Source organism: Macrotis lagotis, chromosome 6 (assembly GCF_037893015.1).
Source record: "Macrotis lagotis isolate mMagLag1 chromosome 6, bilby.v1.9.chrom.fasta, whole genome shotgun sequence".
Taxonomy (NCBI): domain Eukaryota; kingdom Metazoa; phylum Chordata; class Mammalia; order Peramelemorphia; family Peramelidae; genus Macrotis; species Macrotis lagotis.
In genome coordinates this window covers 1,143,333-1,155,666 of record NC_133663.1, presented here as the reverse complement: position 1 = coordinate 1,155,666, position 12,334 = coordinate 1,143,333, and the positions used below count along the sequence as shown (strand labels likewise).

General features: G+C 56.9%; 2 protein-coding genes across 7 annotated transcripts; one reads left to right on the top strand and one right to left on the bottom strand.

Moving 5' to 3' along the window:
* Nucleotides 1-72: 72 nt before the first annotated feature.
* On the top strand, nt 73-3,718 carry EMC6 (ER membrane protein complex subunit 6). Its single transcript, XM_074192488.1, has one exon. The coding sequence runs from the start codon at nt 73-75 to the stop codon at nt 424-426; it is 354 nt and encodes a 117-aa protein (XP_074048589.1). The 3' UTR covers nt 427-3,718.
* On the bottom strand, nt 801-8,718 carry P2RX5 (purinergic receptor P2X 5). Of its 6 annotated transcripts, XM_074190522.1 has the most exons (11): nt 8,582-8,718; nt 6,622-6,772; nt 5,501-5,572; nt 5,033-5,108; nt 4,835-4,931; nt 4,375-4,455; nt 2,343-2,481; nt 1,464-1,600; nt 1,259-1,352; nt 1,095-1,160; nt 801-903 (listed from the first exon to the last, which is right to left on the bottom strand). In XM_074190522.1, the coding sequence occupies exons 1-11, from the start codon at nt 8,716-8,718 to the stop codon at nt 817-819; spliced, it is 1,137 nt and encodes a 378-aa protein (XP_074046623.1). In that variant the 3' UTR covers nt 801-816. The 6 variants fall into 6 exon arrangements, with proteins under 6 accessions (XP_074046623.1, XP_074046620.1, XP_074046626.1 ...); XM_074190519.1 differs by having other exon boundaries at nt 820-903; nt 1,095-1,352; XM_074190525.1 differs by having other exon boundaries at nt 820-903; nt 1,095-1,352; nt 8,635-8,710.
* Nucleotides 8,719-12,334: the final 3,616 nt, after the last annotated feature.

Genomic DNA, 12,334 nt, shown 5'->3' with positions numbered 1-12,334 from the left:
GGGGCGGCCGCCCGGCCCGCCGAGGCTCAGCCCGCCCTTCCCCCCCAGGCCCCGGAGCCCGCCGAGCCCGCCATGGCCGCGGCCGCGCCGCCCGCGCCGCCCGCCGGCCCCCGGCGCGAGGGCCCGCCCTTCGTCAGCGAGGCGGCCGTGCGCGGCAACGCGGCGCTGCTGGACTACTGCCGCACGTCGGTGTCGGCGCTGTCGGGCGCCACGGCCGGCATCCTGGGCCTGGGCGGCCTGGGCGGCTTCGCCTTCTACCTGCTGGCGTCCGCGCTGCTGTCGCTGCTGCTGGCGCTCAAGGCCGGCCGCCGCTGGGGCAAGTACTTCAAGTCGCGGCGGCCGCTGCTGACCGGGGGGCTGCTGGGGGGGCTCTTCACCTACGTGCTCTTCTGGACCTTCCTCTACGGCATGGTGCACGTGTACTGAGCCCGGCCCCGGCCCCCGCGATCCCCGGCCCCGGACCCCCGGCCCCCGCGATCCCCGGATCCCCGGACCCCCGGTCCCGGCCCCCGCGATCCCCGGACCCCCGGCCCCCACGATCCCCGGAACCCGCGATCCCCGGACCCCCAGGCACGCGCTCTGCTCCGAACAGGCCTTTATTCGGCGCTCGCCGGCCCCCCAGCCCCCCGATGTCCAGAGTCCAAAGAAGGGGGTCGGCCCCTCCGGGCTACGGCTCCGCCGGCTCCGAGGACCCTTTTCCGTGGACCAGGGGTCTGGACCGAAACGGCTGCGGGCCCAGCCTGAGGGAAAAGGAGGCGTCACGGGGGGCCCCGGCCGGGCCAGGCGGGGTCCCCCCCCCACGGAGGGCCGCTCACCTCACCTCACTTCCTCGTACTTCTTATCCCGGTAGAACTGGCTCTTTTTGATCAGGTAGATGAGCACCAAGTCACAGAAGAAGGCCCCCTAAAAGCAGCCAGGGGCGTCAGCCAGGAGACTCCCGAGCCCCCCAGCCTCCTAGAGGTCCCCCCTTCAGGGCAGGGCTGGAAACGGGGAGACAGGCCTCAGACCCGGGCCCCTGCGGGGGATGGGGGAGGAGCCTCGGCGTGGCCCCATTGGGCTCCTGGCCTGGGGGAGGTCTGGGTTGGGCTACTTACAGCGCCCATGAGAGCCACGCCGGTGCCCAGATTGATGACCAGGGGTATGACTCCAAACTTTCCGGCCTGAAAGAAAGCATGCAAAAGACTAGGGATCCGGAGGGCCCACCGCCTGGCCCAGAGAAGGACCCTGGCCCAGAGGACGCCTGACCCCACACACCCACCTTGCCGTTCACCAGCACATCGAAGCGGATCCCGTAGACCTTCATTAGCGTTCGGAACTCCACCCCGTTGGCGTCTTGGTAATACTTAGCATACCTAACCAAAAGAGGAGGCACAGTTGTCCCAAGGATGGGGAGAACACAGGGGAGTCTGCCCAGGGGGGTGACTGGTGGCGTACATCTTCCCTCCCCACATAATCCCATTTACCTGAAGTTGTAGCCGGAGGAGACGTACTTTTCTGCAAACTTGTTGTCCAGGCGGCTGAAGGAATACTGAGGCTGGCAGGCCGAAGGGGGTTTGTCCAGATCACAGTCCCATTGGATCTGAATCCCTATTACCCCACCCTTAAGAGAGAGAGAGGTTGAGAGCCATGAGTGAATGGAGGAAACGGGCACACCATCCCGTGGTGCCCATCCCCACTCTGGGTTACCCCAGTGGCGGTAGTGGCATCACATTTCCAGATGCCTGTGTCCCAAGATCCTTGGGCAGACAAAACAGTGTCTGGGAGGTGGCACCACATCAGGCATATCAGGTGAATTGGAGGCCTCACCTCCAGAGCCATCTAGGTCCAGTGATCAGAGGGGAATTAGAACGACCAGAGATGGCCCTGGACATGAGGTGTTCAGGGTGAAGTGATTTGTCCAAGGTCACGTAGCTAGGGATTTTCAAGTTTCAAGTGTCTGAGGTCAGATTCAGATGCTAAATAAGTACCTGATTGATCTTGGGCAAATCACTTAATTCCATTCTCTTGCAAAAACCAAAAAAAACAAGAGAATGACAGGGAAAGATTGAGAGGTAGCTGTTAAAAAATTATGTACAGGTGAGATGGAACATCTGGCCAAGTCTACACAGCCAAACTACCATCTCCTCGACTGAGGTGATAGAGAGCACACAAGGAGGCAGCCGTGTATGGATGTCTATGTGGCTGGGGCCAGAATGACCTGGGTGAATCTTAGGGTGATGCTATCCCAGACCCAGCTGCTTCCCCGGGCGCTGCCTCTGGGAGCCCCCTGTTCCAGCAGCAGGTTGACAGAGGGGCCAGGGAGCCCGCTGCCCAAGCCCACACCCCAGTTTAAGGGTCATTACCTCTAAGGCCATCTCCTGGAAATCATTCCCAGTATAGTTGACCAGATTGCCCAGCCTAAAAATAGGACAGTAGAGGTTCTGAGGATTAAAGCGGCAGAACTTCAGAAAGTTTTTGTCCGTGGTATGTGGCACGTTGGACCTGAGGAGAGAAGGCCATTGGAGCTCCTGGCCAGAACCGCATGGCTGGTTCAGGGGGGCCACCTCAGCCAGACTGTCCCAGGAGGGACGGCTGACCCAGCCATGGATGATGGAACAAGAGGACTCTGGGATCAGCCCTCCTTGGACAGTGCCCTCTACCTGAAAACCAAGAAGGGAGGGGGGCCTCCCTAGGGACCCTGAAACTAGCTCCTCAGAAGCAGCTCAGGGCACCGGCACCCCAAGTTCGTGGAGTCTGATATGCCCCTTCCATGCCTAGGATGCTGCATCTCTGCTTTGGGATCCCCTGCTCCCATCACTAACCCCCCCCCCCTCTGAGGGCCAGGCTTTCCTCTTCATATCTGGCACCTAAATTTGTGGGCATAGCTTTGTTTGCATGTTGCCCCCCCCCCACTCCAGGTTAGAGACCAGGAGCTCCATGAGGGCAGGGACTGCTCCTGGGGATTTTTTAAAGAAATGTTGGCTATTTGGGTCATCATGTGTTATAGGAAAGGACATGAGCAGGTCTAGGGGGCTCAGCATCCCACTGGCCTCCCCTTTACAGACCTCTGGAAGGGGGTGGTCAATTTGGGGCTAGAGGGGGGAATGTGTGGAGCCAGAGAGGTTCCAAAGGGAGGGGGCCAATCCACCCAGAGCTTGAGAGATGGTTCAGAGGTACAAACAAAACTTGGCAATAATTGGATGTTGGGGGGGGGGGAACCTCTGCAGTCCCAGAGAAGGCAGGGAGGGGAGGCACCCATTTGGAGGTCAGTTTGGAAGTTGGGGCAGGAAGGAGAGATGAGAGAATCTTGGCATGGGCTTCAAGATTCCTGAGCACAGTGGGAGAGCTTGGAGGAACCATGTGGTCAGTGGGCATGGCCAAGAGATAGGGAACATCCAGAAATGAGGGTCAGATTGGCTGGGGTCCCCAAACCCTCAATAAATCCCATGGACTACTCCTGCAGTGGTTTAGAGGCACAGTCTGGCCCGGGTCTCCTTTTCAGGTTTCCTGTTCGTCCCCAAGCCTGCGGTGTGCTCCTTCCTTCCCCAATCCTGTGGCTCCTATGATTCCTTGCACATCCTCCTCCAGGACCCCAGCTCTCCTGACAGCCAGAGCCTTGCCCTTCCATCTACCCCAAAGATTGGGGAAGGGCAGCTCAGAGTCTGCGGCCCTTTGGGCTCCCATCTCCTGTGCCAGCCAGTAGATTATTAATAAATGCTTGTGATTGACTAGTCAACTAGACAGTGGGTGACACTGCCAAGAAGCCAGTTTCGACTTGGGGGGGGTGTCATGTGGGGTGGTCAGCAGGCATTCTCACTTTGGGTTGGGGCTGGATGAACCAAAACACCCTGAATCCCCTTGCCCGGGCCCATCTTGGTCCTGTGCCAGCCCCACCCATCTAGCAGCAAGAGGCAGCTGGCCACTGTGTGGGCCCTGGGGTGACAGCCTAGGAGAGTCAGGGTTCCCACAGGGCCTCATGCTTTCCCAGGCAGTGCAGATGATTGCTCTCATCTTAAAGGGGCTGTATTGGGAAGGGTGGCACCCTGCTCCCCCTTGCCTTTGCAGGAACACAGGGCATTGCCCCCAGGGCTGACAGCACACCTGCCCTCTCCCCTTCCCAAGCCCAGCCCAGGTGGAAGCCTCAGCAGCCGCATCCTCCTGAGGCTATTTGGGTCATCAGCTTTCCCCAGCCCTGTGCCCTCAGCGATGTCTCATGGCTGTCAAGGTGCCCTGGCAAGATTGGTCATGGCAATTTAGCCCATCCACTGGGTCCCCTGGCACATTCACTGATGCCACACTCATTGACAACACAAGCAGCCCTGCTTTTCATACCCCATCCCTCTGAGGAGGGTAGAGGGGCGCCTCTCTTGCCCCTGGCACACCCACCCTACTTACCTGGAAAAATTAAATCTGGGGAAGCAGATAGTATTCTTTATGTAGACGGTAAAGTCCTCAGCTTGCCCCAGAAGTGCCTTCCTGCAAGTCCCAGCCAGACAGGTGAACTTAGGGTAGGCTACCCTCCCCCAGCCCCCCAAGGATGTCTCCATGATTCCTGGTCTGAACTGAGCTCCCTAGTTGTGAGATGACCGAGGAGAAGCCCACAGTTCCCGTGTAGGAGGGACTGCAGGCTTCAGCCAGGTCCTTGCTCTTGGGGGGGGACAGCCATTTCTCTTGGATGGCCTCCTAGACGAACAAGGAGAGAGGCTTGTGCCAGCCTAGGCCCCCCCCCCCAGTTCTGGGATGGAAGAGCAGAGCCCAGAGCCAGTCTGGAGTAAGAAGTCCACAGGGGGAGACCTGCCTCGAGGGTCTCTTCTTTCCACATGGTGCTCCCCACCCTTCCCCCAGACATACTCACTTGAACTTGATTTTCTTCTCTACTGGACACCAGGCAAATATCTCACATGTGCCACTCCTATTGCTGCCCTCCATCAGACAGGTGCCAGTTTTCACTCCTGGAGAGGGAGGGAGCAATGGGTCATGAGGGAGGGAGGGGGGCAGAGAGTGGTGGTCCAAGCCCCTCTCCACCCAGGCTGCCCTGTCGTGGCTCACTCACCATTCCCATTAATGACAGCTTCTCCTCTGGGGCAGTCACTGTCCTGGAAGCAGATGGCATCAGGGAAGGTGGGGCTCTGCATGGCAGAGGGAAGGGGATTGAGGAGAAGACCAGAGATGACTCGGCATTCAAGAAGTTTGAATTCAGATCTGGCCTTAGACCGTGTGACCTTGGACAAGTGTCACAACTCCCAACAAGAGCCAGGTACCCCTCCCCCAAAGCGCCCTGGATGTCCACTGGTGCGTGGGGGCTAGCTGCATCGGAGTAGGAATTCTTTCCCAGGGTGCCCAGCATAGGGCAGCCACCTGCCAGGAAGTGGCCACCTTGACCACCAAGGAAAAGGGATGATGAGAGGAAGAGGGGGAGCTGAGATGTCTGTCTCCCCCGGAGGAGGGTGACATTCTTTTTTCTGCACACACCCCTTCCTCCCCCTGCTCCCAGGCCTTTCTGTACCCTATGACTTGTTACCTCAGCACAGGTGGTCTGTCGCTGATTTGGGGTCACAATCATGTTGGTGACAACAAAGAAAACATTTTCTCCCTGAAAAGCCAAGGACAGGAAAGCATGATCCATAATTCCAGGCCATGGCCAGTGCCACATGGCTTTGAAGCCATGTTTCTTCCTTGGCTGCTGGTCATCTGAACTTGGCACTAGCTCTATACCTGGCTTGGACAAAGAAAGGAAAGAAACCCCTTTCTTCCCAAAGTCCCCCATCTTTCTACCTGATTCCAGTCGTTTCTGGCCTGGAGGCCCCTGATCTCTACATCTTTGGCTAATCTTAAAAGCATTCCTCCTTGAGCAGCTAGGTGGTGCAGTGGATGGAGCACTAGCCCTGGAGTCAGGAGTACCTGAGTTCAAATACGGTCTCAGACACTTAAAATTACCTAGCCGTGTGGCCTTAGGCAAGCCACCTAACCCCACTGCCTTGGAAAAAACCTAAAAATAAAAAGTTCCTCCTCTCCCCACCCCAATAGGAACCCCATTCCAGCACAGTTACTGCTGCCTGAAAAGAGAAAAAGAAGGGGGTAGGGAGGGGAGAGAGGGGAGAATTTGGGGTCCCAGGCTCCTGCCTGGCTGCCTCCCTCTCCTCAGACTCCAGGCTTTGCTGCTGAGACAGACCAAGGCAGCAGCATTTGGAGCAGCCAGCCAGATGAGGCCAGGCCATCAGCCCTGCTGCCAAGGACAGCAGCTAAAGACCTTGGGAATCAGTAGGGACCTGAAACCACGATGGGGGTACCAAGAGTCTAAGCCCAGCCTGAATAAGTATCCACTTTCCAAGGTCCCTGAGAAGTGGTGGGGTTCAGGCTCTGCTCCTCCTGGGCCACCCCCTCCCACCTTGGGGCAGATCTGAATAATCAGGAAAGGGTTCCCTCCTCCCACCACAACACCTTCCTTTCCTCAGAGTTCAGTCCCTGTCCACATCTCCTCTGAGTCATAGGGTCCAGGATCTGGAGATGGAAGGGACCCTTGAGGGCAACTCAGCAATCTGCCAGAATCCAAAGGGAGCATCTAAGCCCTGGACCTTTGGCTCCAATCATTGCACCCCCATACAGCTTCTACAGTTTCTTGAGTTGACTGATGCCCCAGACCTGGGAGGGGATGACGTAGTCAGCCACATCCCAGAGCCGCTCCTTCAGTTCTGAAGTGTTGGTGAAGGCCACACCTTTGACCTTGGTGATGACTGAGCTCTGGATGGAAGTGTCCACCGTCTGGTAGCCTTTCTTCATCAGAAATACCCACCTGCAACAGGAAGAGGAAAAGGAGCAGACACTCTCCTGACCATGTGGACAATGTTGGGAAAATAACCACAACAATGAGTGCCAGATATGTCTGGGGTGACAAAGCCCTTGAGATACAGGGCTTCATTTGAAGTTCTCTGCGGGGTGGCTAGGTGGTGCAGCACCAGCCCTGGATTCAGGAGGACCTGGGTTCAAATCTGGCTTCAGATACTTAATAATTGCCTAGCTGTGTGATCTTGAGCAAGTCACTTAACCCCATTGCCTTGCAGAAATGAACCAAAAACATGTTCACTAGAACAACAAGGCCTGACTTGGGACCTCCAAGTCCACCACAGGTTGAGGCACTAGCATCAGTGTTGAATGGGGGTGGGGGGGGTGAAGGAAAGAGACTCCTCAAGTTCTCAAGGTCCAGGACCAGACCAGATATCACCCAAGGACCAAGTTGGCCCAGGTTCTTCCATCAACTGATCCTCTGGGACCTTGTGACCAAAAGTTCTATAAAAAAACAGCTCTTATAAGGCTGGTGATCCTACAAAATGGAAGCCCAATTCTCCAATTCCCCAAACTTCCAGGATCCAAGGTCTGTGAGAACCAAACACCACCCAGCCATGTTCTGCGCCTCCCCTGTTGTAGGGCAGCTGCTGAAAGAAAGTAGGAAGCACTACTGAAGGGGCTGCCATGGGTTCCTCTGCCTTGAAGGGCCTTGAGCAAAGACTCCATCCCACAATAGTGCCTGCTTCTCTGGGGCCGTGATATGGGTATACATGGGCTCAATTGCATCTGATCATCATAGCATCCCTGCCAAGGGAGGTGCTGTTCATGTCCCTATTTTACAGATGAGGAAACTGAGGCAAATAGTGGTGAAGTGACATGGCCAGGACCACCCAGCTATTGTCTAGGGTAGGATTTGAACTCAGGTCTTTCTATTTCCCAGTTCAGCTCTCTTCCTACTGTGCCACCTACCCCCACCTCACTGAGGTAAGTGAACTCCTTGTCAGAAACCTTCAGGCAGAGACTGGATGGCACCAGTTCTGGAGCATGTTCAAGGTGGGAGTCCTGATTCAGTAAGAGCTTAATGGTGTCCCCATGCTGCTGCCCCCCCTCCCCCAGACCAGGGAGCAGTGGATTGGATCTGGAGCCACAGGGTGAGGGGCTCTGGCTCCAGAAGGCTGTGCAGGTGTGAGTGGCCATGGCCCCTGGGTCACCTGCCTCTAATCAAGATTCAGGCCCTGGCGCATCCCTATCCTCCCAGCTAAACTGGCCTCCCCCAAGCCTAGCTCAACTAGAGGGGTGGCGATTCACTGCTAGGAAGGCCTGGGCTCTGGAAGTGATCTGTGGACAGCTATGTAGGTGCTGAATCCATGGAGAGCTGGGGAGAGGGAGGGAAGGGAGAAGAGGAAAAGGGAAGGGGAAGAGAAGGAAGGGAGGGAGGGAGAGAAGGGAAGGAAGGGAGGAGGAGGGGAGGGAGGGGGAAGAGAAGGCCAGCCTGTTGGCTCCCCCGGCCCCTCCGAGGCTCCCCCAAGGCTGGAGGAGAGGGCCGGCGGGAGCTGGGCCAACAGGCTGTCCCGGTCAGTCAGCCTGGCTATAAATAATCCCGGGCCGGGGGATGACTCGGCCATCTCAGGGCCCGGGGCACCCGGAGGACGATGGAGGCTGGGGCGGGGGGACAGCCGAGGGGCCGCCCTGCGTCCCCCCAGCCAGGGTATGTAAGCGTCGGGAAGGAGAGAGCGAGCCGGGGCGCCGGGAGCCCCCACCAACCGGTAACGGGGAGGGGACCTGCCCCCCGGCCCCGGCCCGGCCCCCCGCTCACCCCAGCAGGTAGGTGAGGACGGCCAGCTGCAGGCAGCGGTAGAGCAGCCCCACCTTCTTGTTCTTGGCCACCACGAACTTCTCGGTCTTGTAGTCGAAGAGGCCGAGGCAGCGCGCCCGGCACCCCAGGCGCTCCATGCCCGGCCGCTGGACGCCCGGCCCCGCCTCCCGCACTGCGGCCCCAGGGCCTGCCCCCTCTGCCCTTCCAGCCTTCCCTGCGCTCCTCCGGGGCCCGGAGGCCGCTTTGGGGGACAGGCGGGGAGGGGCAGGGCACTCGGGGCAAATTCAGAGACCCGATGAAAGTGGGGGGCCCCGAAGGCGGTGTGCAAAGGCAGCACGGCTAGAAGCGGACTTTGATGCCAGCTCCAAGGCCCGGGAGCTAATGGCGCTCCAAAACTCACTCGCCCCTCCAGGGACCAGAAAAGTCTGGCCAGTTGGCAGGGCTCGGCCCATCCCTGAGCAGCCACAGTGCCAGCTGCAGCACGGGAGCTTCCCAGAACCAGGCCCCTCCACAGCTGCTCCAGACGGCCATAAGGGCCGTCTTACTTCAGAGGTTCTCCCATGGGACGTTCTTGCAACCTGCCCCCCCCCCCACCGGACTAGAGGGCCCATGGTGGGGGTGGAGTCCACTCTGAACACATGGAAGGGAACAAGGAGGCCCAGAGAGGTGACCCAACCCAGGCCACTTGGGAAGCAGTGTGGCTCCCTATTACTTTTTTGTGAGAGAGATCCTGGCCTCCTAAGTCTTCCACACTCATCTCCAGCCTCCCTGCCTCTGCCCTGGCTGTGCCCCAGGACTGAGATGCCCTCATTCCTCTCAGAATACCTGGTTGCTTCAAAACTCAAATCTCACCACCTCCAGGAGGCCTTTGGGTAGATGGCTTGTTCAGGGAGGTATCTGCTGGGTCTTTTTCAGGTGACTTAAGACACGAGCCTGGAATGCCATTGGTCCTCAGCCTTCAGTCACTCTGGGGCTCCTCTGCAGCTTTGGCTGTCTTCCCCTTTGATACTGAGAACCTTGGGGTCTTGCCCCTTTGGCCCAGAGGTGGCATGGAGCAGGTGCTATATAAAAGCTTTTCACTTATTGAATGGCGCGTTCTTTGCCTCCTGAGGTGTCAGGCACTATCCTGAGATACAAAGGCAACCTGCCTTCCAGAGAACTTAGGTGAACACAACAGCAGGGATAAGTGTGACCTCCAGGAGCTCTGAGATGGGGAATCCCGGAGGCCCAGCCCCCTCCAAAGGGACCACACAGGGACTTCGAGGGAGTCTGGAGGAACTTGGCCCTTAGGAGTGGGTCAGCCAAGGGAAGGCGGGAGGCGGAGGACGAGGGAGACCTTTCCAGGTCTGGGGGCCAGCCAGGCAGAGAGAATCCTGGAAACCTCAGGCTCCCTTTTCAGTCACACATACTCAGGGAAAGTAAGAAGGGGGGGTGTTATCTGGAGGCTGCAAGTTGCTCCTCTTGCAGCTCCTGACTGAGCAGAGGCTGCTACTTCCACCGGGGAACTCCCAGAGGAGAGTGTCCAGGCAGACAGTGAGGAGGAACAATCGGGAAGGTTAGAGAGGGTTCCTGAAGAGGGGGCAGGGGAACAAGCAGTTCTACAGTGACCATCCTGTGCCAGCCCCCTGGCTGAGCACTTTACAAAAGGGCCCTCATTTGACCTTCACAAAATCTACCCACAAATGGGCACAATTATCATTATTTAACAGATGAAGAAATGGAGGCACAATGACTTGTCTGGGGTCACACAGCTAGAAGTGTCTGGGGGTCACATTTGAACTCAAGTCTTCCTGCCTCCCGGGCAGGGGCCTTGTGTCCTGCTCTCCGTTTAGCTGGTGGGGCAGGAGGTGTAGACGAGGGCTTGAGCAACAGTCACCTGGCTGCTTTGGGAGCACCTGGGATTGTTGGTGTCATTCTAAAAAGCTTGTGGATATGGGATCATGTGGAGAGAGGGGATCTCCATGGAAGAGACCTTGCAGAGAAATGGTCCCAGGACTGATAGCTCACATGTGGAAAAGGGGTAGAAGTCAGAGAAGGGTCTGTTCTAGCCAATGGGGTCTCAGTCCTGAACAGGTGACCACACTGGATCATGGGGACCCCCAGGAGACAGTTGTTCACACCCTGGGATTCCATCTCATCTCTGACACCTGTTTGGAACTCAGGTCCCCATTTAGAAGATGACCAGTCTTCTTGCTCTTAGTCAGTTCTGTGACCTTCAATCTGGTCCTCCCAGAACTCCCCCAACACTCCCCCCATGCACAAACCAAGTTTCCACCCTTGTACTCGTCCCCCAAGGTTACCTAAGGAGACCTCAACAGCATGGAGACATCATGAGAAATCAGATGAGTCCTCATGAATAATCAAGGGTCAGACTCTTACAACTTCCCTCTGGTGGGTGAGGGAGGGACAATGGGACCGCAAAGCTATCTCAGGAGGGGGCCTAGCTCAGGGATCCTCTATGTTCCCATCCACCCACCAGAGTTGAACTCTGCAGCTTCCTGAGCAACAACTCCTGGCAAGCAGAGTGGGGTTCAGAACCTTCCCCTTAGTGCCCCCAACTTTCTCCACTGCTTGACAGCATCCCTTGATTTCTCAGCACTGGTTCAAGGTCACCAGTTCCCATGCTGGTTTGCATCCTGCCAGATCCCTATGACCTCCTCTTGCCTTTTCCTTTTTGCCATCTCATCTCAGAAGTTAAAGCCTGTCAATTCTGGCATAAGACCCACTCCAATGCTGGACAATGAAGAGGAGCTCACTACTTCTCTGGGCAGTGGGAAGCTCCTGGCCACTCCTCATTCTTTGTCTCTCTGGGTGCAGACAGAACAAATTTAACTCTCCTCCATGTGACAGCTTTTCAAAGATGTTCCCAACATGGCATTCTCTTTCCCAGACTCCGCAGGCCCAGGTCCTGAAGGAACCAGCCTTCATCGTACGTGTCCTGGCCTGAGATGGAGAGGGGTCCAAGAAAGGCAAGGCCTGGCAGGTCCTCCCCAGCTGTTCTTTCAGCCCCCTTCAGCCTGAGTCTGGATGAGCTTTCTAGACTATAGTCTCACATTGTTGGACCGATTGATTCTCTCTGAGTTGGAAGGCTGCTGAAGACTCCAGATAATGTCCAGGAGGACTTCTCTGCCGCAGTCACCATGTCCTCATCATTTTGTGGAAGATGGGCACATTCCAATGCAACTGACAAGATCTGGCCACATTTCAGCTTGATTTGTTCCCCTTAGACCACCCTAGCATGACCTTAAAGCCTAACTCTGTGGCTGTCCAATGTGTTACCTAGCCATCCATCTCAGCCTTGGGGGGCATCATCTGCTCCCCATAAAACTCTGATCTAGCACAGGGTCTTCCACTCATGGAGACCTTTCATGTCCCTTGGAGCCAATGAGGATGACTTTGGGCTCTAACTGTTGGTCAATTCTGAATCCTCATTACACCTGGAACATCATTCCATCTTGGACTTGACAAAATGGAGGCTAGGGACTTTTGCAGTGCTCCCCTGGTCTGCCAATTGGGTCACCCTGTCCACCGACCCTGCCTGGTTTGACCTGTTGTGGATGAAGCCTGTCTGACTCAAGTAATCACAGCTTTCTTTTCCAGATGCTTATTAGGCACCATTTTAAGAATGTGTTCTAGAATCAAGCCACGCTCCCTGACTAGTGGTTTGCAAGCTCTATCTTCTTCCCTTTGGGAATGGTGGGAAGTTTTCTCTCTTCTCATTCTGTGGCCTCTCTTCCACTTCCCTCAGGTCCT